Here is a 24674-nt window from a genome sequence, read left to right as displayed (position 1 = left end):
ATTGAAGAGGATTTCATATGCTTATGTAGGTCTGGCTTTATCAAAATTTTTTACTCTAGAGTATCTTGGAACAATGGTTCCAAATAATTACAAAGTTTTCAAAGGAAAACTAACCAGTAGTTCAGGCTTTAGGACCTTTTCTTAACTCTCTTTTAAAAGTAGCAATGGAATTTTGTAGAGCAATTTCATAGCAGGCTTTTTCCTATCACCTGATTAGAGACATTAGTTCTTAGTACTCTCTCAAAACCATGTATGACTCTAAGTACAATATCTTTCTTCAAGCAGTCTGCTTTGTAGCTGTTTAATCAGAATAGACATTTGCTGCAGGTGTCCTCAAAAGAAATGTTCTCATCATACCTTTCTGTGAATGAATCCTTCAGATCTGATATAGTTAAGGTGATGTAACCTTAAAGCAACTATCTTGCAACTATTAGCAGAATTGTAGCAAGCAGATATGATGTGGTATGTTAATTATTTTGTAGCTCTCCTAATATGCTGATTAGTTGTGGAATACAGGAAGACTGGCTATTATCTAGCTAAGATATTTAAACAGTCCTGTGACAAGAGTGTCTGAATACCACTCCAACTTAGGCCTATGCACTGCTTTTTGCAAAGCAAAGTAGTACTGTAATGTCTGCAATTGAATAGGATACGCTGATTTAATTTGGGGGGGGTGTGTTGCAACCTTCGTTTCTGTGCTGGTCTTTCCCCTGTATACAGCATGAACAGGGAGAGCTTTGAGAAAGCAGTGTTTCTTGGAGCAGGATGCTACACATTATGAGCCAGGAATCTCATAGGGACTTCATTGTCCTATCTGTTGACTAGATCAAAACAGCCAAAATTGGACATAGTGAGCCATTTTCAAACAAAGCTCTGTCATTGCTCAATGTTCTTCCAAGAATGGAGGAACTGACCAATAAATTATTTGACTGAAATGTTTTTTTCTTGATTGTCATGTGATTTCTAAGTTTCCTTCAGGGAAAACACTTAAATCTCAAGGAAGTGAGCATCTGAAGGCATGGGAGGGTAAAAACACTGCCTTAGGGGAGGGTATAAGATTTCCAGGTTTCAGAAACTCCTCATCCTTGGGGACTACAGAGTCTGCTCCTGGGACTGCACTTCAGAGACTCAGCGTAAGCAACAGGGATCATCTTAGGAAACTGCAACCTGGTCTGGTTACAAGGGATATGTGTCTTGCTAGGAGAAGACACGCTTAGGCTGTAATGGGGGATTTAGAGAGAGAAACAGTAAAGCACAGAGGAAGTAAGTGAAGGGTTTTACTCAGGGAAGCTTGTGGGAGTATAACAAAGTGAATTAAATTTGGGACTTCATAGTTACTCTAGTGCTAATAAATTAGAGACTGCTGAGACATATGCCTGACATGGGGTCTCTGACATAGTTTGGCTTCACATAGCTGCAGTCTCTCAGACACAACCTGAAAATGGCTCGGGAGCTAACCCAGCCTGAGAAATAGTCCCATTAGGCAGAATTGGTAAATCTGGGCCACTTAAGTATTGTCCTTTAACTATTTGTGCACATCCCTTCTCCCCAGGCCATGTCAAATACACCCTTGGTGTCCAACTACAACATTGCTGCCCTAGGGCAGAAAAGGAATTCCTCTGCTGGAGGAAGCTGTCCGCCCTTGGCAGAGGAAAAGGGGAGCCGCATGGGGCCTTGGCTGTGCTCTGTGTGTGTGTGGGGAGGGGGCTGTTGCAGGGCTGGGATAGACTTGGCTCTGGTCAGATGCCCTGTGGCATCTGTGCCAAGGAGGGGGTTAACAACTGGCATCAAAGAGATGCCAGGGAATATGCTTTGCAGGGTGGAGGAAACAGTCACTGCCTCAGTAGATGGTTTCCCACAGCAACTGCAGCCGATTCAAGCAGCAAGGCTGGAGACTGCAACATCTGGCTGCTGCCAGAGTGGAGGCAGTCCCCGCTGCACTTGCAGTGCTGTTGCAGTAGGTGTGTGATGCACAACCCTGCCAGCCCTCCCCATCACTAGGCAGAGATACCCAAACCAGGGCTGTGCGATCAAGCTTTGCACATAGCTACATCAAGCCTTCCCAAGTGCTGCTGGACCTGGCATGCACAGTCAGTGAATGTGAACTTGGCTGGTTTACTACAGGCAGAGTCCTGAAATAGGCTCCCTGCACAGTCCCAAAGCCACCCCAAAGGCAGGAGGTTTCTATTGTTCCCTTTTGGACCAGCTCTTGTTAAGCCTTGGCTGCTCCCTGGCACCACCCCAGCCCACAGCCAGACTAATCTGTGTTTCCTGGGGTTTGTATGGGTCTGGCACAACGGGGAGGGAAGATCCACATTACTGCTGGCATCCTTGGAGGAAGGTAGGTGCCACCCAGACTCTTAGACAAGATGGGCCCTGGAGCCAGGGAAGGAGCAGAAGGTTGGGGCTCACCACAGGGGCTTCCTCAGGATTTGAGGCTTCCAGCAGTGCACAGTGTTCACAGCTCCTAAGACACACAGCTGTGTGGCAAAAGGCAGTGTGGTTTGCTCTCCCTCTGCAATCTCTCCTGCTGGTGGTGGTATGGGTCCCAGGGCAGTGTGCCTGCTGCATGAGGAGAAGTGATGGTAGAGAGCAGAGGAACGATGCCCCCAACCCTCTATTTGAAGTGTATTTTTGCAGAGCAGGACTCTTTATGGGATTACTAAGTGTTGAGGCCTTCCATTTCGGGGAGTTTTGGAGGATTTCTGTCTGGTGGCGACTGTAGATTTGGCATAGACCAAGGTGTTGATGGGGAAGAAGAGAGAGCACCAGCAAGCCCTGGTGGTGGTGGTGACCTGTGTTCATGGTCTGTGTTGGGGACGGACAGAAGGTCTTTTAGAGAACCAGCTGTGTGCATAAGATGGAGACTGGAGAGACATCAGAGAGGAAAAGTACTGAGCTTAGCAAGTGAAAGAGGCCAATACCCGACAACAGCCCTGTGGCTCTTCAGGTGAGAGGTTGTGGTCAGAGACAGGAGAGAGGTGGCAGAGGATGTTTATCTCTATGTAAGCACACAGTGAAAGCAGGTTCAGGGAGACTGCTGAGGGCTGCCTGCATGAGGAGGGTAGAGGGAAAGAGAGAAGATGGATTCTTTTTTTTCTACTCTAAAGGTAAAGCTACATGGATTACTGCTGGAGCAACTGTGAGGAAACTAGTCCTCAGCCAGATGAGCACAGGTATTTCATGCTCATTTGTTTCTGCACTCTCTCCCAGTATGCAGGAGCTGGACTTGCGAGAGCCCTTGCAAAGCTCATGGGAGGTTTATATGCAAGATGATGTGCACAGTTTTGGCCATGCTGGCATCCAGTCTGTGTCTCTGGTCTGCTTTGTGGTGATTGGCAGGCTGAATGCATGTGCCTCAGAGGTTTGGCAGGGTCCTGCTGATGCAAGTGTGTAGTCTGCGCTTGTCAGTATATGGTTGCGTGATCCAAGATTGCAGAGCTTGTGCCACCCAGACCCCATGCAAGTTTGCATGTGCAGATAGGAAGGGGTTCCCCCTCCTCTCCTTGTTGCATGGAGGGCAGCTTCTCAAGCTCTCTGGCTTCACAGCTGTGGCCTACTCCTGTCTGCAAATATTTCCAGGTAACCTTCAGGGTGCCACAACTTATACCCTTGGACAGGCTGGTGCATGGCTAAGGAGGAGTGAACGATGCACAGGCCAGACTGGGCTAGCTGGCCTCAGTACTGGAGGACGTTCCTTGGTCTATTTAATTGCCCAGATATAGTCCTCAATTCTGGCATGCAAATCCTTGTCCTTTTCTTTCCTCTAACACAATTCCCAGTCAGTCAATGTACTCACAAATGTCCTCCTCCCACTTGGTCTGTCAGTTTGTCACAACTTACTGAAGTACTACAGTGTGGATATGTGTGTGCGTGATCAACGCTAGAAGGTTTCTCTGTTCACTGGAAGTTGGGGTAAAGTGATGTAAGGGAGCAAGGAAAACATAGCAGTTATCTCCTACGAAAAAAAAAAGAAACTTATTAGTACCATATGCATTGACATGGTGTATTGAGTAAAGACTTCAGGGAGCTTAGTATAAAACAAGTAGCTCTGTTCTGTCACTTTGGCAGATGTGGCAATAGGGCTGCTGCTAGAACTGAGCTGTCTTTGGACACGTGGGCAGTGAGAAAGAGAAGGATGCAAGAACCAGAGAGCATGAAAAGATCATGAATACGTGCTAAGTTTAGAAAAGAGAAGTAGGAATCTGTCTCTCAGAGTAGTGAGTTAGAAAACAGATTCCCAGTCTGTGAATAGAAACCACTGTTGCTGGGAAATAAAATTCCTGTTTGTTCAGTGTTTGTAGGGGAGAGTTTGTGATGATTCTCCCCTCAGTGATATGGGTTCTCTCTTCATTATGTCCCTAAGCCACCTAAGCTAATGCTCAGCTGAAAGTCTTTTTGCAGTTGTGTTGCATACATGAAAGCTCTTCAAAGGCCGTGAAGATTCCTGGGATACCCACAATGTGGTGGAGGATGGTCAGCTGGAGCTTGCCAATCTTCCCTTGCATTATGGGTTCAATACAGCCAGTGGGTGTAGCAAGTGTTCAATCAGTCAGCTCTAACACTAGACAAGACTTGAGGAGGAGAAAAAGTTTAGTTTTCAATGTAAAACTATGATAATTAAACAAAGGTACAAGAAGACAAAATGCTATATGCCTAAGAAGGCAACAGTTCCATCATCGTGGTCCAGCTTCACAAACTATAACCTACTAAAGGTTTGGTAGACTCATCTTTTTTGCTCTTATTACTACAGTGCCTGGAAAATGTGTTCCTCTGCTCAGGGTGGGATGATCAAGCCTGTTCATTTGTCTCATGTGAGACATTCCTCACTGCTGCTTGTGAGTGGGAAATGAGGAGCCACCTTCTTTTGTGGGTCTCTTGATTTAACATTGATGTTGCACACTTTAGCATGTTCACAGCTTCAGATCACTTTGCTATGTAGATGGCTTCCTTAAAGTGGTAAGCTTCATAAAGTACATGGTGTGAAAATTTAAAGGTATACATTTCAAATATTTAAATATTTAGCTTGCTACCATTTGCAGAGAACCCACATAAGAGAGGTAAAAGACTGATCTGAGAAGCCAACACAACATAATTCTCCTTTTATAAGATTTTTTAGACTTAAGGAAATACTGTAATGGAACAGCAAGGGTTGGCTGCTCCCTAAGGAAAGGTGAGCCAGGAGATGAGCAGTGTGATAGGCCTACCAGGGTAGGGGCCTTGATGGCCAGGACTCAGTCCTGTAGTATCCAAGCAAGGGAGCAGGGCAGGCCTGGAGGTGGTGGCCATGTCCAACAGAAAGTCTAGATCATAAGGCTGTATTATGGTGATGAGGCAGGTATGAAATCAAGTTGAGAAGCCAGTTCACAGGTCAGGATTAGGATCAGGCCCAGTGATTCTGGGGCAAGTCCACAGTGACAAAGCAGGGCTGTGCTCAAGCCAGGAAATCAGTCCATTGGTGGGTTATCTGGTTTAATGGGGTCCATAGCCAGGAATGGGCATGACACTGGTTGAGCTGGAGATTAATGCTCTTCTGACATAGCTCAGGCAGGGATTAATGGCCCGAGGCTGAGCTGAAATGTGGTCCTGGGTCTGTGGACAGGGTGGGAAAAGGCCCCAGGTGAGGTTGGTCAGGGCCAGAAAGGACCGTCAGTGCCTTCAGGGCTCTGACAAAAAATGATAATACATCAATTTGTGGAGGAGTTGTGAAATGTGGTTGCTTAAAGTGTGCTAGACATTGATCTAGGGTCTGTCCTGTCCTTATGTCAAAGTAATATGAGGCTCTCAACTACATATTGCTTATGGTTATCTATCAATTAAAATATTTATTTTTAGCTGTAATTTTAGAAGCCAGGGCTAGAGTACTGAGTATGTGAAAGTGCTATGCAGAGATAAAGGAACTTCATCCTGCATGCCAGCCATCACAAGGCTCTGATATTCAGCAATGTGGGATGGGATGTGGTATGTAGCTATGGCTCTTGATGAAAGAATATTATCAGTGTCCTATGTTAACACTGCTATTGGTCCTCAGACACACAACATGAAAAAATTGGATCACAAAACTCTGTTTCAATTTATTTCTGAGAAAATGACTAAAATGAAATGGCTAATGCACTGTCTACTTCTACCGCAAGTACCCCCAATCCTTATTCTGCTTCGTCTTACTGAAGCCCCCCAAAAGGACTTTTTAATCTCACCTAAGAATTTGGAATTAGCTGACAAATACTAGCTGAGAAGTTAAGGAGGAGAAGATGAGGTCAAAGGTACTTTGAGGGAAAAAGGATTTAAAATTCTGATCCTGTCATCATGATGTTGCTATATTGTGCAGTTTCTACAAAGGGAGAGAAAGGAATTTAAAGTTGAGTTCAATAAGAAGTATGAATAATGAATAAAACTCCTATATATTCACTAAGTAAAAGATGCGGTAATTCAGTTTCCTGGAACAAATTGTAATTGCCAAGCATTTTCTAGTACTATCATTGTGTAGTCTAATTTGGCAATTTCTTATGCATGTATCTCCTCAAGTCTCTCCTGGAGTGTCAGATATTCATGTGGACCTTCAACTAAGCTTTTAGTGCATATGTCATTCTGGAAAGAGACTAGAACACCTAATCATAGACAGACTATAGCATATATTGTGGGAATCAAACCTCAACAGGAATTAGAGTCGAAAGTTCAAAATTAAGTTACATTTCCTAATCAGTTGAATAATGGAAACTTGTGGATTTGGACAAACAAAAGAAAAAAGCAAAACTGTAACGATCTATTTCTATGCAATGTTCTCTATGATGTGCTGCAAAAATGTTATGTGAGATGGACTCGCATCTAGTTTTCTCTTTCAATCTAGCTACAATATGATTTTATCACTTGTTGGGTTATCACTTCCTATTTGGAGACAAGCTATTTCTTCCGTCTCTTCCATTTCTTTGCCTTAGAAGGGGCGTTGTAATAATTCAGATTTGTAAAGAAGCTGTTGTCAGGATTATGTGGATATACAGCAAAACAGACAGATTTTGTAACTTGTCTTTTTGGAGCTCTTGCTGAATTCATGCTTCAATCTAATTTTTCTTTCCCTGATCGCCCTATTTTTTTCTTCCCTGTGAACAGAATCTGTCACTGCTCTCATCCTAGCCACTCTGAAAGCAATAAAAGCTTACATAGGATCTCACGTGAAGGAATCTGGTCTTGGACAAATATAATCTGCATGCCTACGCATGAATGTGTTACTTCCGCTAGCCAACCTGTTGCTATTCTGTCCTTGCTGAGTCCCACTCTGCACCCCAAGCTACCCTTCTACAGAAAAATCTACCAAGATCCTTATTAAACTGTACAACCACAAAAAACAGGAGGAAGGATGGGCAGTGTTTGTGCAAAAAACTGTTGTTAGTGCCCTTTAATTCCAAAATAAAATCCTGTTGGTCAAAGGGAAGAAAGGAGTTAAAGGAAGCAGCATGATTCATAGGCTGGGTGCAGAGTTTGCTGTTTCAGGGCGTAAAGCAAGCTTACAGAGTACGATGAATGTCTGACACCACTCAGCATTTTATTCTCCCAGTTAAGTTCAGCTTTCTAAAATGAAATTAAGGACATTGTGATCTTTGAATGATTTGACTTGCGATGTAGCACTGCGGTAAAGGATCTAGGTCCTGCGTGGCTAGCAGTAGCCTCTCCACAGCAGACCCCAGGGGAACAGTGGTCCTCTTCTCAGCCTTGGCACCGGTGGTGTGGCAGGACATGGACCAGAGGGACCCCTGTGGCTGTCCGGTCACCACTGTTTCCTCATGACCACGTTTCCTTCATTTGGCTGGGGTAAATCATCACTGCCCTGCCTCTGGACTTCAATTCAGACCGCTAAACGCTTCCTCTCTGGGACATGCCAGGAGACAGCGAGCCAGTTTCTCTCGCTGTCGGTGGACAGGGGGTGAAAAGCAGAGAGAAGCGGCACCTCTCCCCGAAACAAACAGTGCGCTGAGGCACCCAGTAGCTGGGCCAGGCCGGGGACATGGCAGACATCAGGCCGAATCTGCTTTAATTCCTCTGGGAAGAGGAGGGACAGAAACGGCAGCTCAGGGATAATCGACCCCAGCCTGCTCTCAAAAAGCACAGCAGGCCGAAAAGTCTGCGGGCGTCACGGCAGCAGAGAACCGGCAGTCCTTTGCCCTTTAAAAGCGGGAGGCGGCTGCGTGCGGCGACGTCGCAACGGGCGCGCGGGGGAGGAGCCGTTGGGGCGCGCGGGGGAGGAGCCGTTGGGGGCGGGGCGGAGCCAAGCCTCATTCCAGAGGTCGGCAGGCACTGCTGGCAGCGGAGGTAGGTTGCGCAGACACGGGCGGCGTCCCTGTAGGGGGAAACTGGGGGTTAAAAATAATAGCAGTAACTCCTCGCTGCCCTATTTGCGTCTGGTCAAAGGGATTGCCCCCTTGGCTGCGGGCGGCAAGGTGAACGGCGCGTTTTGTGGAGTCGCGAGTGTTTCAGGATGATTTGGGGTTTTATTAAGCTTTAATGTTGTAGTTCATGGTGAAACAACTTGTGTAGTGCTGTGGGTTTTTTCATTTTTTTTAGCATGTTGTAGCGTTGGATTTACAGCTGGAGAGGATGCTGGTGTTTCTTCTATTGAATTACTTAAGAGTACCCAGAAAGTGCCTTGCTTATTCTTCTTGCAGAAGCCTTGTTTGCCTGGATATAACATATCCAGTTATAAAGTCTTTTTTTTTTCCTCTGCTCTTGTGAAAGGCATTTTCTGCATATCATAATGTCATAGCTGATGGTGGGCCTTCCTGTTTCTTGAAGAGACTTTGTAATTTGTGAGTTAATGGGAATGTATGTGTATTTTCTTAATTCTAAAAATATCATCAGAAAACCTGCACTGTATAATGTTGTGGATTTTAGTGTCCAAATTGCAGCTTTCCCGTGTTGTTATGGCTTCCTTATTTAATAAAAGCAAATAAACCAAAAACCCTATCGCTTTGCCCTAGTGCCACCTGATCTGCCAGAATTATCAGTTGTGGCCTTAATTTTGGGCATGTGTCCATAGAGCTGGTGCAGTTGCAGGATTCCCTTTCAATGAGGTCTAAATGGGTATTGCAGACCAGAGGAAGTTCAATTAGTAGGCTGCTGGACACTGAACTTTAAATTTGGGGTTCATTTCTTGATCTGCTATTGGGCTTTCCCATGGTATTGGCAAAAGACTAGTTTGCTTTGGCACTGATTTCCCCGTTTTTAAAACGAAGGTATTGAAACCTGTCTTAACATGTTCTGCTTGTGAATTGGTGGTGGTATCCCATAAGAGGCTCAAAATAATTATACAGTCTAGGTTGACTGTGTAACATCTTATGTTCTCCGAATTGCATGTCGGGCTCTGGGTTTAAGTAGATGAATTAATACCCTTCTGATCCTAATCCCTCACAAGATAAACCGGATGCTGCTATGGGCCACTCCATTGTTGAATCATTTCAGAAAGTTGATCACAGGTTCTTGTGGAGCAGGTCACTGACTCTTGGTTGCATGTTGTTGTTCTGTTTGCTTTCTGGTTTTGTTAAATGTTGAAGTATTAGTAGGAGTTTTAGTATTGCTATTGCTTGATAACTGTCTTGTTTGTCATCTTCCTTGTCTGCCTTTCTCCCCACAGTTTGTGTGCTGCCTAAGATGTCTCCCCAAAATGTGCAAGAAATAATTGCCTGGTATTTTTGAGATTGAGCACTGAGTTTTGGTGACTTTCTTTAGAGAATTTGCTAAAGAAATTAAAGTGTAGCTAGACACATCCACAAGCTGTTGTTTCATTTCTTATTACTGCTGTGCATTTAATGCAAGTCTTAAACTCCTGTAGTTATTTGTGGAGGTCAAGGACTGTGTATGTTGAAGGAAGAAATGGAAAATGCCCTTTCCTTCCTTCCTTTGGCTAGTATCTCTTAAGTTTATGTAAGATAAAACAGGAAAAATCAAAAAATTCCGCCTCTAGAGCTTGTCTCCCTTGAGAAATTTGGCAATAGGACATAAAGTGGTGAAAGAAACAGAATGGCTATTTGCCTTGAAAAACAAGTTTTGTACTGGGTATCTCTTCCCTATCTGCATGGTCAGATGCAAGTGGAGAGTTATCGAGGCCCAGCTAAAGAGACTTCAAGCCCTCAGTTTTTCTTATACAATGATGATTTTGTGGGAGATTCTGTCTAAATGTACATAATCCCTTCAGAAAGCTGCTGACAAAACTGTGTGTAGATGTGTGCACTGTCTCTTGCTAAGGGTAGTGTCTTACTTGGTTAAACAAGCCTTTATTTTTTTGTATCACTAAACTCCAGCAAATTCCTTGGAAAGAAGGGAAGGATGTTTGCATTGTTTCCTGTGCTGTTTGACAGGATACTTTAGAGGGTTTCACTTGTTTTATGTAGTTTCTCTTTGCCTCTTTCTAATTAAGAGCTTTGGCTTTTTGAAAGGATCCCTGCTTTGGTGCTGCCAGACCAGTGAGACTTCTAATCACAGTTCAACAAGTTGTCACACAGAACTGACAGACTTGAACTGGAGGAGGGAAGATGATGACCTCAGATGAGCCACGGAAGACGGTCAATAACCCGGTAACTCTCCTGTCATGTAAACAGCTTTTCCACTGGGAAATGGGATTTTGCTGTTAATGATTAGTAAAGCATTCTGCTGTTTGTGGAGTGATGAGTGTTACCAAAAGCTCTTTGCGTTGCTAAAGTCTTTGAGAAAGAAATCTACATGTGGTGCTGGGAGTTGATGGTATTTAGAAATTCTGCTATAAGCAAATGAAGACTAAATGCACAGTGCCTCCAAAACAGGAAGGAAGCGCTCTCAGCCTTGGAGGATAATGCTTTTTCACACACAGCTTGTGTGGATGTCTGGCATTCTTGCAGAATGTGTTGGAACAAGGGTGAAAATGTGATAAGCAGTATTTTCAGTCCTATTTCTCTGTAAACATGAGTGGCATCTCATAACTCTTAAGATTTTCTGGTGCTTTTAACTTCAGTCTGAACAATTAAACTTGGAATCTTTATTCATAGTTGATGTCTTACCTTATACTAAAACTTATTCTGTGGAAAACTTGAGCTGGAGCAGTTCAGCCATTGCAGAGCATGAGGTTGACAAAATGTTGTAAGCCAATTTTAGAGTAGGGAGACTTTCTCTGAAAAGCTTTAGTAATCTCATGCTCTGGGGCAGTGTCTTGACATTGGCATGAGACTAAAGGAATGAACAGAATATATATGTTTTGTTGCCTCTTTAGAAATGTAAATTTTTGAGCCTACAAAAACCTGTATTTTTAATAGTCTGCATTAAAACACTTCTAAAATGTTAGTCTCTAAAGAATCTTTGTGGAATGTGCAGCAGCGCATGCCTGCTCAGGGCTTCCATATCTATTACGGTTTTGCACTGATACAGTCTGTGCTCTCAGTTAATCTGGTTGTTGAATTCCTCTGCTCTCTCACTGCTTGCAAAGGAGATGGACTGGAGGGGTGAAGGGGAAGGAGCTTCAACTTTCTTGACAAGAACTCAGCTGGGAGAGGAGGCAAAAGCTGTGTGAACGTGGACCAGAAGCTGGAAGGCCTGAATTGCAAAAGAAAAGGGGGGGGGGGTGAAAGCTGGCAGATGGGGGTATTGGTTTGGGTGGGGGAGGAAAGCTGGTGTAAAGAGGTGTTTAGGACAGATTCTTTGTATAAGAAAGAGTGAAAGACTTTTGCTAAAGTTGATGGCTACAAGGGGACTTAGTATGATGAGTGACAAGACCAGGCTGGAGAAAATAAGGGGTGAAACTATGGCTTAGGGGTCGAGAGTTTAGGCTGGGAATAAGAGTGAGCATTTACGATTGGAGTGTGGAGGCAGAGTTGGGAAAGAATGTGCCAGTGACCTCAGGAGAGACTCAAGATAAAGCCCTGAGCAACCTGCTCTAGCTGACCCTGCTCTGAGCAGGGCATTGAACTCCATAGGTGCAATCCAACTGTTCTTTGATTATCACCTGAACCAGCTGAAGGGAAGGAAGTAGGGAGAGTTCATGATACCCTCATAGTGGGGATATTGTGCAAACAGCACCTATGAGAGCAAACCCCCAAATGAGACCTGATTGTCCAAACTTGAGGTTTGAATCTGACTGCTTTGCTGTTTGCACAAATCCTCTTCAACTAGCTGATTCAATCACTGATGGACTACTTTAGCTATTGTGTGTGTGACCTTCACTGAACTATAGGTTCAGGCTTGTTGTTGATCTTGTGTAGCTATCTGGTATAGGTATACCACAAGATAAAACTTAGTAGGGATGGAGGGAGTCAGGTTGTGAAGTTTGCATTGTTTCACTGAATTGTTTCATGAGCAGTAGAACTTGAGCTCTCTCAAACATTGGAGACAGTGACATGTTTCTTCACTACCATACAGTTTGAATTGTCCAGAAAATCCTGCTTTCCCTCTTAAACCTTTTACTCCACCTGTCTGATGAGAAATATTATGCACCTGCTGCTCTCTGCTACTGAATGAGCTGTGTTGTCACAGCCCTTTCCTCAATAAAACCATGAATTGCCCTCTTGTTCTGCAGAAATAAGCAGACATTAGCAGTAGCATTATCTCTTAGACCTCTCAAATTTGACTGATATTAGCCAAATAGATTCAAAGGTAATTTTAGGAGGTTTGGAAGAAAGCTGAGATGATGATCGACCACTTGATGTCACAAGTTTTGCTTCTCAATGGATGAAGAAAAAGAATTACCTTCAACTCTCCCCAAAGAAAAGCCTCAAGACATGAGGAAATTATGTGTGCATTCTATGATGACAAAACTTCATTGAGTCTGTAGTATTACACCTGGGAAATGATGTATTATGTCCATTCACGTTCCATGTCTGAACTTCTGAGGACTTGGTAGGACAACCTTATTTCCTTACATCCAAAAAGGATGTATTTATTCAAGAGTAAGCTTTTTTGCCATAGCTCTTCCAGGGCTAAGTAACTTTGATCCACTTGTGTAGTCTAGTGCCAGCATGCCTGGCCTGTGTCTATCTGTTCTTCATTGGTTCGTCTTTGGAGACTGAACCGACTATTTCTAACTCTGCTGCAATATTCTGAATTCCAAACCACTCAAGAGTAGTGTGATAAAACTGTTAAATACAGAAAATAATTAAGGTGCATTTTTCGTTTTTTTTTTTTATTCTTCAAATACAACTGTGAGCCTCCTGTGTACTGCTTGTTCATTAGGGAACTACGGTACCACACTATTACCAGTAAGCAAAGGAATTTCAGTCTCTTTATTCATTTGCTAGGGAAGACTGACAGATGACTAAATCTTTTCATGGGGGTGGTCCTCAAATGACACCTGTTGGCTATACCATATGCTCTTGTTGCATGTGGTTAATACCTTCTTTTGCCTCTAGTAAGCAAAAGTTTCTCTTCTAATAGAATAAACCTTTTAATAGGCAGCAGTCCCTATCTGTTTGTTTTCTTTTCCTGAGGTGCTTTATTTCTAAAATACTTGTGGAATCTACTTTAAGGTAGTTGGAGCTATTTATGCTAATAAAGTAAGGAGACTTGCTTCAAGCTTGCAAGCAACTGGTGCTGGATTAAAATGTCAGCTTTTCAGTACTTGTGTTCATATCTTGCCCCTCTTCCACTGTGCATGCTTAAGCCAATAGAATACATGAGACTTTGAACAACTTAAACAGTTGTAGGCTTCTATTACTTGAGAAATAAGTTCTTTAAATCTGTCTTGCTTCATGTAGCAGTGGACTCTATGCTAGGTTTTGTGCAAAGTGTGGGTGGCTGAAAAGAGAAGGGGAGGGAGGGCAGAAAAGAACGGGAATCTATTGGCAGAAGTGAGCAGAGATATTAACTTAACACTCTGGATTTAGATTTTTGCTATTATTTACTCCTTCCCCTCTCTTCCCCACAAATTCATAAGTATAAGTGTCAGCAAATGCCTTCCTGTTTTCCATGATGCTATATATGTATATTAAAAAATTACAACTTTCCCTCTTATGGTCAAATATTTTATTCAAGAGTAGTGTTTCCTATCTGTTCATTTTTCATTGTTAATTTGCTGGAACTCTTGTTTACAATTTATGTTTATTTCAAAGATGTTCTAACATTTTATACATAGTTCTGTAGTTCATGCATTTTTGGGCAAAAGAAACCTGAGCAGAAATTAGTCTGTTAGCCAAAGAAGATGTAACACTTGCTACTGCTTACCTCCTTTTTCAATTTAAATCTCACCTGGTGAGATGCAGATGTACAGCGGTCCTTTCCAAACAGTTTCCTCTTGGCCTCCGTTTTTCTCTTACAAGGCTCCCTTTTCCTCACTGAAATACTTGGTGCTCCAGGAGGTGGTCAAGGGGATGTGTCCGGGTGCATGTCTGAGGCTATGATGTAATTAGCCATGTTGCTGGTGTTGGGGTTCTTTTTGTTTTAATTCATAGTTGTTAAGCCTCATATGGCTTAACAACAGCTACCATGTTGCCTTTTCAGTTTAGCATAATGTATGTGTTGCCTGCTCTAACTATTAATAAGGAAGAGAAAATAGTCAAGGCTGTTGCTATCACACAGACAGACTGCAAATTGCAGACACCATTAAAACTGAAATTCCTGAATGGGGCTGTTCCAGCATACCTTGCAGATCACAGTTCATTAGGATGAGGTATTTTTCTGTGTATTATGTAGTTTTTACAAAGATGGCACACTGCCCTTTGCCATAGTCTTTTTTTTCTTCTCCTCTTCCCATCACTGTTTTCCCAAAAGGAGCAGGAACAAGCAGAAAGGCAGCTGGTGTGGTCTTGTGTCAGAAGGGTTATGGAGACCTAGGACAGTTTGCCTTTTCCTGCCAGCAAAGGGCTGGTAATAGATCAGCCCTTGGAAATGACCTAATCTGACTTTGAACTTTCTTCAAAATGAGGCAGAAAGATGTTACTACTCTTCATTTGAGGACCAGAAATGGAAGTTATAAATATTATTTTTACCTGTAAAACTTGGTTTCCACAGATAAAAATCCCCTGGGATTTACTCTTCCATTATGACAGATACTTAATGATTTTATAGTGTTTCTTCTAGATGAAATGCTAGTTCTCTCTCTTTTAATAGGCTAGAGTACCACATAATTAAGTATTAGAATATTATTTTTAAAACTACTTTGTTTTCTTTGCTTGATCCTGACATGTTATTTTGAATTTTTTCCCCTCCCCCACACTTCTTCTAGATGATTCCATATGTTGGGACAATTCTTGGTGGCCTTGTTCCTGGAGAGCTGGTTGTAATACATGGGAGTGTTCCTGATGATGCAGACAGGTAATAGCTGAGGTGTCACATCTCACAATGTAATTATGTGAGAAAATATATAAGGAATGAAAATGTTTCCAGGGTCCTACCTTTGATTTCAAATAAAGCCTTGTTCTAAATTTTTGTGGTAACATGGTGGTGAATACTGGCTTGAACAATTAATGAAAACTTCATGATGAGAATTGTAGGATAAACTGCTGCTTGCATTCTGCTGATCCTCTCTTTTCTTTTCTTGCTTTGCCTGCTCTGACTGTTTCTCCTCCCTGCTGGCTTCACTGGATATATCTGCTTTTCTGAAGAGATTCACTGAGGCTAACAAAATTGATAATTGAATGTGTTACTTGAAGGAATTACAAGTGGGATGAGGAGATGTGAACTCTACTGTTTATGGCATAGTATAGGAGTTCTGACCCTGACTTGGCCCAAAGTTCATTTCTAAGTTTGATTATTCTATCTAAGAACATGATGGGAGGGAGGGTGATGGCTACCATAAATGAGAAGCTCAGAGGATATGAGGGGTGAGCAGTAAGTAAATACTTAAATCTTTCAATTCATTGCAGTGAATCACAGGAGAACTTTTTGGAGATGTTCTGGAGATGTTTTGGAGGTGCATTAGAGAGAGATTTTTTTCTTTTCTTTTTTTTTTTTTCTTAATCCAACAACGTGGCTTATGTCTGCCTGATCAGAGGTTCATCAGTAAAACACAAAGTGCTTTTTGTATTGAACCTGGCAGTGGTTTCTACATAGACTGAGCTTAATGTGGTTTGTCTTGGTGTTTGTGTTTAGATTCCAGGTAGATTTTCAGTGTGGCAGTAGCATAAAGCCTCGTGCGGATGTGGCCTTTCATTTCAACCCCCGCTTCAAAAGATCTGGCTGCATTGTTTGCAACACACTGGAGAAAGAAAAATGGGGCTGGGAGGAGATCACTTATAAGATGCCCTTTCAAAAGGGGAAGTCATTTGAAATTGTCATCATGGTTTTGAAGGATAAATTCCAGGTGAGCTTGGCCTGTAGTTTTTGTTGTTGTTTTTTCTTTTTCCCCTTAGCCAGTTATCAGGCTAACACACAAAGGTATTTTGCGTATGTACAACGTAATGGTAAGCCTTGGTTTTTCTGTTGCAGAAGTACAGACTAATTCCAGAGAAGCTTAGAAACCTCTTTAAAGAGGTGCAAGTAAATCAGACCCCTCCTTTTGTATGTTTTCCTTCAAAGTTGCCTGAGTAGGCAAATAACTTTCTGCCATGGCTAATGACTCTGCTCCCCCTTTCTTACGTGCAAAGGGCTGACCTTACAGTAAACTTATGCAAGAATAGCATAGGACAGTCCTTCTCTTGAAGAAAACAATTTGAGCTACATCTGTCTTGTTCTGTTAGACTGCAGTAATGTTGGCAAGTGATTGGGTGATGGAAACAAAAAGGAGAAAAATGCAACATTTAGTATAGTCAAAATTCTCTCGTACTTAGTGGAAAAAGAGACGCTGAGTCATCGGTGAGCTGAACTTAACTGCTCTGAATCTTCTGAAACACTCCTTACCTTTGTACCAAAGCAGAATAGAATAGAGATTCATGCAGATAATTTGATAAATGAATGGTGTAATCTCTATTTAATGGCACTTTCATGTTTTGTTTCATTTTTTTTTTCTTGTCTCTTTAGGTGACTGTAAATGAGAAGCACTTGCTGCTATACAACCACAGAATTAGCCTTGAAAGAATAGATACTCTTGGGATATATGGCAAAGTGCGGATCAAAAGTATAAATTTTATTTGTAATGTAAGTTGTACAGATAACTAACTCCTTACGTGGTTGTTGTTCTTTAAATTGTGAAAGTGCATAATAGAATTTGTGGTGAAATGGAAGTAACAAAAGCAGCTTCACAGTGAAATTCAGTGCCAGGGAATCTTCCTCCACAGTTTAACACGTGAGCCTCCCCAGTTTAGCCTTGAGTTTGAGGGTGAAAGAATAACAAAGTCTACAGCTTACAAAGCTAACAGAATAGATGGTATAAAAATGTGTTGGATGCAGAACCTGGGGGATGGACTAGATTTTTCATATATTTCAGAAGTTCCAAAATGAGTGCTTGTAGAATTCAGTGCTTCCAAGTGTCTATATTTAGCCACAATTGGAGCTAATTATGTGCAAAACCCTGTTTTTCCCAACCAAAAATGACTGAATTATTGAATGAAATGATAACTAGAGGTGTGTGTGTATTTGTCAGATGGGGGGATGGGCAGCCTTCTTTCTCAGGGGAAGATCTTTATAGTTTGACTTGCACTCAGACCAAGCTGCAAGGAATTTGAAATGCAGGCAATGCTGTGCTTTCTCTGAGTTCAGCTGCTAGGTCTGCTGGAGAAAGTAAACCAATGAGAAGGAACTGAACATCTTGTTCTTTCCTGTACTTTCTCCCTTGTGCTCTGAAATGGTGAGACTTGTAGATCTGAAGCAGAAAGTGGTAAATTCCAGGGAGGTACAAAAGATGGATGATCGCCTTGTCCCTCCCTCTTTCCTTACTTCTACTCAGTGAGGTAGCCTACCTACTCCTCTATAGTAGTCAGTCTTTGCTGCTCCAGTCTTACTTCAGTGTGGGCAAAGCTTAGGTGTCTTGCTACCAAACATTAGACCTAAACTCAGATCAGCGGACTAATAAGTGTATTGAAGAAGGGTGAACATTTTGAGCCTGAGCTTTAAAGATATGCCTACTTCCTGATCAGTTGTGAACTCTATATGCAGATTCTTTCTTTGGGCCTCATCACTTGGTCTTGGGCACGTTGTCAGCATTGTGGTAATTTAAAGCTGTCTGAATCGCAGTCTTGGATTGTTTCTAAGAAAAGCTTGGGGGTGAGCAAGTGCTGGAGGTTATTTTCTATCCCAAGCACAAGACAAAGGACTGTTGCTTTAGTTTGTGGTACTGGTCATGTATCATTTGGAGAAGAGGGGAAAGGAGAAGGTGGTTGTTTCCTTTTCCTTTTGCTTTTAGTGTACTATTCTGAAGAGGAAGAGAGCAGATTGTACTGAAATAAGCAAGCTGAAGATACAGTCTTCCAGAATTTACCTGGGCACTGCCACTTGTGCACTGGGGAGGAACTGGGATGCAGAGGGCTGCCTGGAATCTCAGGGTTCCTCTGGGGTCCCATCCCTGGAGGGATTAACCCTCCTGGTATTCCTACTCCAGTAAGGAAAGCTGAGTGGGTACCCTCAGGTGCTAAGGGGGTGAACAGCTGGTGCTCTGACTATTGAATAAGGACTCAAACTGTACTGAGGTGATCTTTAGAAATCTCAGTTTGGCTTCACTAATTGATCTTCAGGATGTTTCCTTGGTTTATGGGAGTCTGGCTATCATTTCTTGACCGTAATCCTAAGTTTCCATGTTATCGTTTCACCCTTCAAAGCTGCATGGATTCATGTACATTTCTAAAACAATTTTATGTTAGAGTTCTGTCACGTTAGCAGTGATCTCTGAATATCTCTTTTTCTGCAGTCTTTACAAGGCACTCGGCCATCATCTCTAGGAATAACAAAGATAAACACAGAAAATGTATGTATATTTTTTTATAAAGGTTAAATGAATCTTCCTGTTTTCTGATAATCTAGTGAATGTTTATTTTTCTTTTGTAGGGGGAAATGCCAGATGATTCACTGTTCGTAAGTGTCTTATGTAGATGTATAGTAAATGTGAGGTGTTTTTTTAAGGGGGGAGAGGGGGAGGGCATTAAAACCATCTCAGTTATGCGAGAAAAAACATATACAGAACAAGGGATTTGAGAACTTACTGGGAGATGATCATCAGTGAGACTTTGACTAGCAAGTGGAAAAGAAAACTGCTGTCTATAAAGTATGTGGAGAAGGAGTAAACATGGCATCCACAGCCATACACAGAGGAATAAAAAGGACCAAAGGAATCTAAAGGACCAATGACACCAAAAGTGTTCAAATAAGCATGCTCCATTTTCCCAACTTTGGGAAATACTTTCAAAACAAACTTGTGTTAGAAGTATTTTGCAGACACACTGAGGCTGAATTGCCTTACTTTGATGTGCTTAGTATGTCCAAAACTTTTATGTGTAGGGCTTAGTAAATCAGGCTGTTGAACCTGGAAGTGCCAAATACTGTATTTGTGCAACAGTCATGTTTGGATAAATCTGCAGCCACCATGTCAACCTCCAATTAGAAGATACTGTATTTGAATAACTGAGTAAAAATTTTCATCCTATTCATCCACAATGTGACATTCAAACCTGTGTGGCTACATCTTCATTTTGCTGACAGATCTGTGCCTGCCATACACATACACTTCAGATGGCTGGATGCGAACATTGCACCTTAGAGTTAGAACTTGCACCCAGCTCGCCTGGAGCCTTGACAGAGAGTCTCTTTGCAAAAAACCCGTAGAGGTGGTCAGTATCTAGCATCTAGTAGCTGGGTTTGAGTAAGGACCTCCCTCAAACTGAAGAGGGGTTGGAAGCCAGGAATGCCTACAAATGTGGTGTGTGGAGAAGCTAGAGTTGCAGTGAATTTTGTAACTTTGGTTGCCTTGTCAGCTGATGCTCTACTTCCTTCAATCTTCTTTCTAAAACCAAATAATAGGAAATATTGTCATTTGCAAATGATCAGTTTAAAAAACAGGCTAAATATCTCCTGCTTGCTCCTTTTCCCTGACCAAAATAACTTCTGACATAATAATAATAAAAACACAAATAAAATACTTTCAGTATCTGCCATTATGAACCAGTGCCTGGAGGACTGAAAACTTAGTGACCTTATTTCTAGTATTTAGGCAACTGTGGGGCTACAAACTTAGCATGAGTCTTACTCTTCTGAAGCATAACTGAAGCTTTCAGAAAGAAGAGTTTGTAAGTGTTTGTGTCTGAATAACTGTGTGTTACAAACTGAAATCATTGCACAGTTTCATACTTGTTGTGATATAGTTTGTCTAAATCAGCTGCTGCTTCTCAAATGTGGCAAACTATGTTGGAGTATCCATGTGACGGATCAAATCTGGGATTTGTCAGTACTGGCCTTTTCAGTATTTTGAAGAGTCTTGACCATAGATTAAGGTATTTGTTGTTGCTTTTCCCTAATGCAACATAGATGTCTTTCTAATTTTTCTGCTTTCATCATTAGTGGTGGTAGAAGTAGCTGTAGATTATGTTGATTTTGAACCCAGAGTTCTAGATCTAGGGAAAGAAAAGTTAACATTGATATTTTCATATCAGTATAGCTTTATCGCAGTATTAGTATCCAGAAACGTGTTGATAGGACTAACTTTAGTTGTAGGTGCAGATGTGTAATTGTAGATCAGACTTTTTCCTCCTATAGTAAAGCTCAGCTTTCATATTAAAAAAGTAGTTCACAGTCAAAATTGTGCCTGGTTATACTTCCAGGGAGTTCCTTATGTTGGCCGACTCGATTCTGCGCTTCATCCAGGACATACAGTTGCTATTAAAGGAGAAGTGACCAAAAATGCAAATAGGTAACTTACTGTTTTTGTTGTTGTTGTTGTTTTCTTCCCCACCCTTGCCCTTAAACTAAGCTACTCTTGATAAGAAATACAGATTATTATTTCTTTTTCTTTACATTGCCTCAGTATATCTTCACTGACTTGAAACTTAGCATCTGGAATCATCTGAAACTGAAGTGCAGTTTTCTTGGGAACCTGTGGAGTACTACTTTAGAGATGACTTAAAGAGCAGCTTCATTGTGAAGAGTGAAGATAAAACTGTGGTGTTTTTGTTAGTGGTGGTGGGTTTTTTGTTTAAGCCATCCTTCACAAGCCTATGTGCATCTGTTTTGGATTTCCATTGCGCAAGGCATGTGAATGTGCACACATGCACGGATGCAAGGATGGCTTTTATCCTAAAGAGATCCAGGAGCAAGGAAGTTGGCAGAAGTAGATGGAATATGAGTGAGTTAATGAGATGGGTTGCTAGTGTGCTCAAATGCTGCATGTTACAATGTTCTTCTGAATGCATCTAGGAATGTCCCCTCAGAGATAGGAGAGGTGGGAGCATGAAGGTGCTTAACTGACAACAATTGAGTGCTAAAAGCTGGTGGGGGAATAGGAGCTATCACTTTGATAGCAAATAAGGAATGACAAGATTGCAAAGAAGGCACCTTGTTAGCATGATTTTAAAAGAAAGGGGGGTGGATAGCAGAGTGCAGCATGGTCAAAACAGAGCTAGGCAAATGTGTCTGCTCCAGCATGCACTTTGCTTGAAAGGTATCTTTAACTCTGCAGAAACATGCCTAAAAATGAAGCTATTAGTGCAGATTGAGAAGTGTGTTCTTTGTTCATTGTGCATGTATGCATTGCACTCCTGCTTCCTGAGAACATGCTTAGATCTTTCCAGCAGCTGTACAGGACTAGAGCCCACAGTCTAGAAATCTCATCAGCAAAGCTTGAATTGACTTGAAATTAGACAAGATCTTTAATACTCTAGTAGCATTTGTGAGTCTGTCTGTCTGTTTGAAAAGCTTATTAGCATGCTTAAATTGTCTCTTTCTATTGCTTATATTCATGAAGAGGCTGTCAGGGGTTAAGTAAAATTAGTTGTCTGCTCTTTGAGTTCTAAACATACAGGTTTTTATGGAGTTTGCAAGTTGTTTAAAGCCCTTCTCTCAGTTGACACCATTGTATATGTTCCTCAGTGAGAAAAAACTTAATAGCTTCAAAATATGGCAGCTGCTCTCTGGACTTCTCCTAGGCTTCCCCAAAGGAGGAGAACAACCTGACAGCTGGAGTTAATTTGGAGAGAAGTGTTTCTTCAGATTCTGGAGGGTCTTTGCCAGAGGTTGAAGCACTTCTCTAAATTTGGCTCTTTTCTCTCTCCATGCTTCTCTAGAGGGTCCCTGTTAGGAATCCTGTACTGTGGACATGTCTGGGATTGCAAAGTGTGTCAGCCTGGGCTGAGCTACTGTGCCTGCAAAATACTGTTTTATATGAATGAGCTCCTATCGTTCTTAAATGTACAGGGATAATCCTCAAACCTTTCCTTACACAGCTGAACCAGTTTGTCAGCACTTCTTAAGGGAAAGAGATGGTGGCATGTGTAGCATGGTATATGCCTGTCAGCACTGACTGCGCTCAGTCAGCTTTGCTCAGTGCCTCCTTGTTCTTCCCTTCCCCTAGATTGCTGAGGCATGAACAGAAAGTTGCTAGGGAAAAAGCAGATCTATCAGTCAGTCAATCATCAGGATCATGTCCCATGTTTGTTGCCTCCAGGGAAAGCTGCTATGCACAGGAGGCAGTTGCCTGTTAACTGCCTGCTTGGTAGACAGCATGGATTAGTGCCTCATTTATAAACTCCTGGTAGAACAAACTTAAATGTTTTTTTTTCTTTCAGCTTTGCTATAAACTTGAAATCAAGCGACTCAAAGGACATTGCATTACATCTGAATCCCCGAATGAAGACTCAAGTTTTTGTAAGAAATTCTTACCTCCATGACAGCTGGGGAGAAGAAGAAAAGGAGGTTGCCAATTTCCCTTTCAGTCCAGGAATGTACTTTGAGGTAAGGATAACTGAAATGCAGCATTATACTTTTAATTCTGCACAAAAATAGTTTGCAGTGGACTTTAAGCCATGCCACTAATACAGATTTTATAAAACTGGTGTTCCTGTATCTTAATGTCCTGAATGCTCAGGATTTGGTGAGACCACAGGAAGCAAGGATTTGATGAGAGCCACCTCTTCCTGATTTCTCTTTAAATAATAGTTGCAAGTAATTCAAGCTGTGCTCAGGACTAAGTTTAATTGAATTTTATTGAAAGCTCACTCTTCCAGTTTCTTTCATCTGAAAGGATTTTTCAGACCAGAGGCAGGGCTTGCTTGAGCCCAAGCTTGATCATCAGGTGTTTTTTCTTCTCTTAACTGAGCCTAATACTTGACTGTTCCTCTTGTTTTCAGCTGATAATTTTCTGTGATGCCCATCAGTTCAAAGTTGCTATTAATGGTGTGCACACACTGGAGTACAAGCATCGCTTTAAACAGCTTGAAAAGATCAACCTGCTGGAAGTAACGGGAGATATTCAATTGCTAGATGTCAGGAGCTGGTAGTTCCTTTCAATCAGTACTAAAAGAAGTAACCATATTCTCTTGACAGTTCTTTCTTTCTTGTCAAGTACAAACTGGTGCTGACTCATCCTCAGCCTGTCTTTATCTATTCAGGCTTATGTATCTGCCTGTCTGATTTAGGTGAGTACCAGAACTGCTAATTCTGAGATCAAATCTCCCCCTAGTTTACAGTATCCTGGCAAGATAAGTGTCTGCTCAGATCACCTCTACTGCTGAACATAGCAATATAAAAATGCTGCATCATACTGTGCCTAACAACTGCACTCTGTGTGTTTAAGTTAAACTACTACTAGTCATTCCTTAATAGCATACATTAAATACTGTGAAGTAGAAACTAGCCTGAAGTAGGATCTAAAACTATAACTGTCCACTGCTTATGGGCCATTACCTGGTCATTTAAAATAGAATTACAAAAAATAGGCTCCTGCTTCAAGTTTTGCTAGTAATTGTAATTTTTTTGCCAGGGCTAGATTAAGCAACCAGTTGACCATCAGTTCTTGGGAAAGGCAAGGAAGAATTTGATCCTACTTCTTAGCCATGAACATCAGAGAGGATACCACTGCAGTAGCAGGCTCTGCCAACTCTGCTTCTAACAGGCTTAGATCAATGATACAGAAACATTTCTAGCTTTCAGCTTTCCAAAATGAAGCAAATAAAAGTGCTAGTTTAGATCTTGTGAGCTTCTGAAAACCCTTTATTTGATCTGAAAGGGCTCCTAGAACTGAGTTGAGAATGCTCAGGCACTGAAGCAGATGTTTCTGATTCCGTTTTAAAATGTGTGAACCCAGGTGCTCCAGGCAGGATTTCGTTTGAGGTGAAACTTGGATATTCATCAGTGAAACAGAGAATGAATCCTTTTTCAGATTCTTGTATTAAAAGGCTATCTGAAACAAGCTCTTCCTATTCAGTTTTCCTTACAAATAGTCTTAATTTTTATACTGTTATTTTTAGAAGTACCTGTCAGTACATGTTCAAAAGATGTTCCTATTTATCTTAGTATCTGCTAAAAGACTAAAGCAATTTCAAGAATAAGATGTACCTGAAAAGAAATACTACTGGCTTTGATGTATAAAAATTGTAAATGAAAATAAAACTTACAAACTTTGTTTTTCTTCAGGAGTAGCTAAGTAGCTGTGAGCCGCCTTTGTCTGTGTCGTGTCTTGTCTTGCTTACTGTCTTACCCGTATGTGCAATGGTGAGTTTTGGGGACAAAATCATTAACAGCATAATTTAAAATGATCTAATAGGTGGCAGTCTCAAAGCTCCTCTGTTAAGCCTGTGTTGTTTTGTAAGTTCAGTATCTTTCATAAGGGTCACTTTTTTACTTCTCTAAAAAAGTAGTAAAAGAAGTAAGTTCTG

At 41.7% G+C, this 24674-nt stretch overlaps 1 protein-coding gene across 5 annotated transcripts; it reads left to right on the top strand.

Moving 5' to 3' along the window:
- The first annotated feature begins 8253 nt into the window (after nucleotides 1–8253).
- Nucleotides 8254–24577, top strand: LGALS8 (galectin 8). Of its 5 annotated transcripts, none has more exons than XM_062572166.1 (10): nucleotides 8254–8304; nucleotides 10425–10562; nucleotides 15170–15258; nucleotides 16036–16246; nucleotides 16903–17019; nucleotides 18725–18781; nucleotides 18862–18888; nucleotides 20628–20716; nucleotides 22587–22752; nucleotides 23148–24576. In XM_062572166.1, the coding sequence occupies exons 2-10, from the start codon at nucleotides 10521–10523 to the stop codon at nucleotides 23295–23297; spliced, it is 948 nt and encodes a 315-aa protein (XP_062428150.1). In that variant the 5' UTR covers nucleotides 8254–8304; nucleotides 10425–10520; the 3' UTR covers nucleotides 23298–24576. The 5 variants fall into 5 exon arrangements, with proteins under 5 accessions (XP_062428150.1, XP_062428153.1, XP_062428151.1 ...); XM_062572167.1 differs by lacking the exon at nucleotides 8254–8304 and adding an exon at nucleotides 8367–8432; XM_062572168.1 differs by lacking the exon at nucleotides 8254–8304 and adding an exon at nucleotides 8728–8798.
- Nucleotides 24578–24674: the final 97 nt, after the last annotated feature.

Source organism: Rhea pennata, chromosome 3, assembly GCF_028389875.1.
Source record: "Rhea pennata isolate bPtePen1 chromosome 3, bPtePen1.pri, whole genome shotgun sequence".
NCBI lineage: Eukaryota > Metazoa > Chordata > Aves > Rheiformes > Rheidae > Rhea > Rhea pennata.
This window is presented reverse-complemented; position numbering and strand designations above follow the sequence as displayed.

Coding starts and splice junctions, on each gene's coding strand:
- LGALS8 (XM_062572170.1), top strand. CDS start 10,521: ATGATGACCTCAGATGAGCCACGGAAGACGGTCAATAACCCG. Junction 15,259..16,035: donor GTTCCTGATGATGCAGACAG/GTAATAGCTGAG, acceptor GTTTGTGTTTAG/ATTCCAGGTAGATTTTCAGT. Junction 18,782..18,861: donor CAAAGATAAACACAGAAAAT/GTATGTATATTT, acceptor TTTCTTTTGTAG/GGGGAAATGCCAGATGATTC.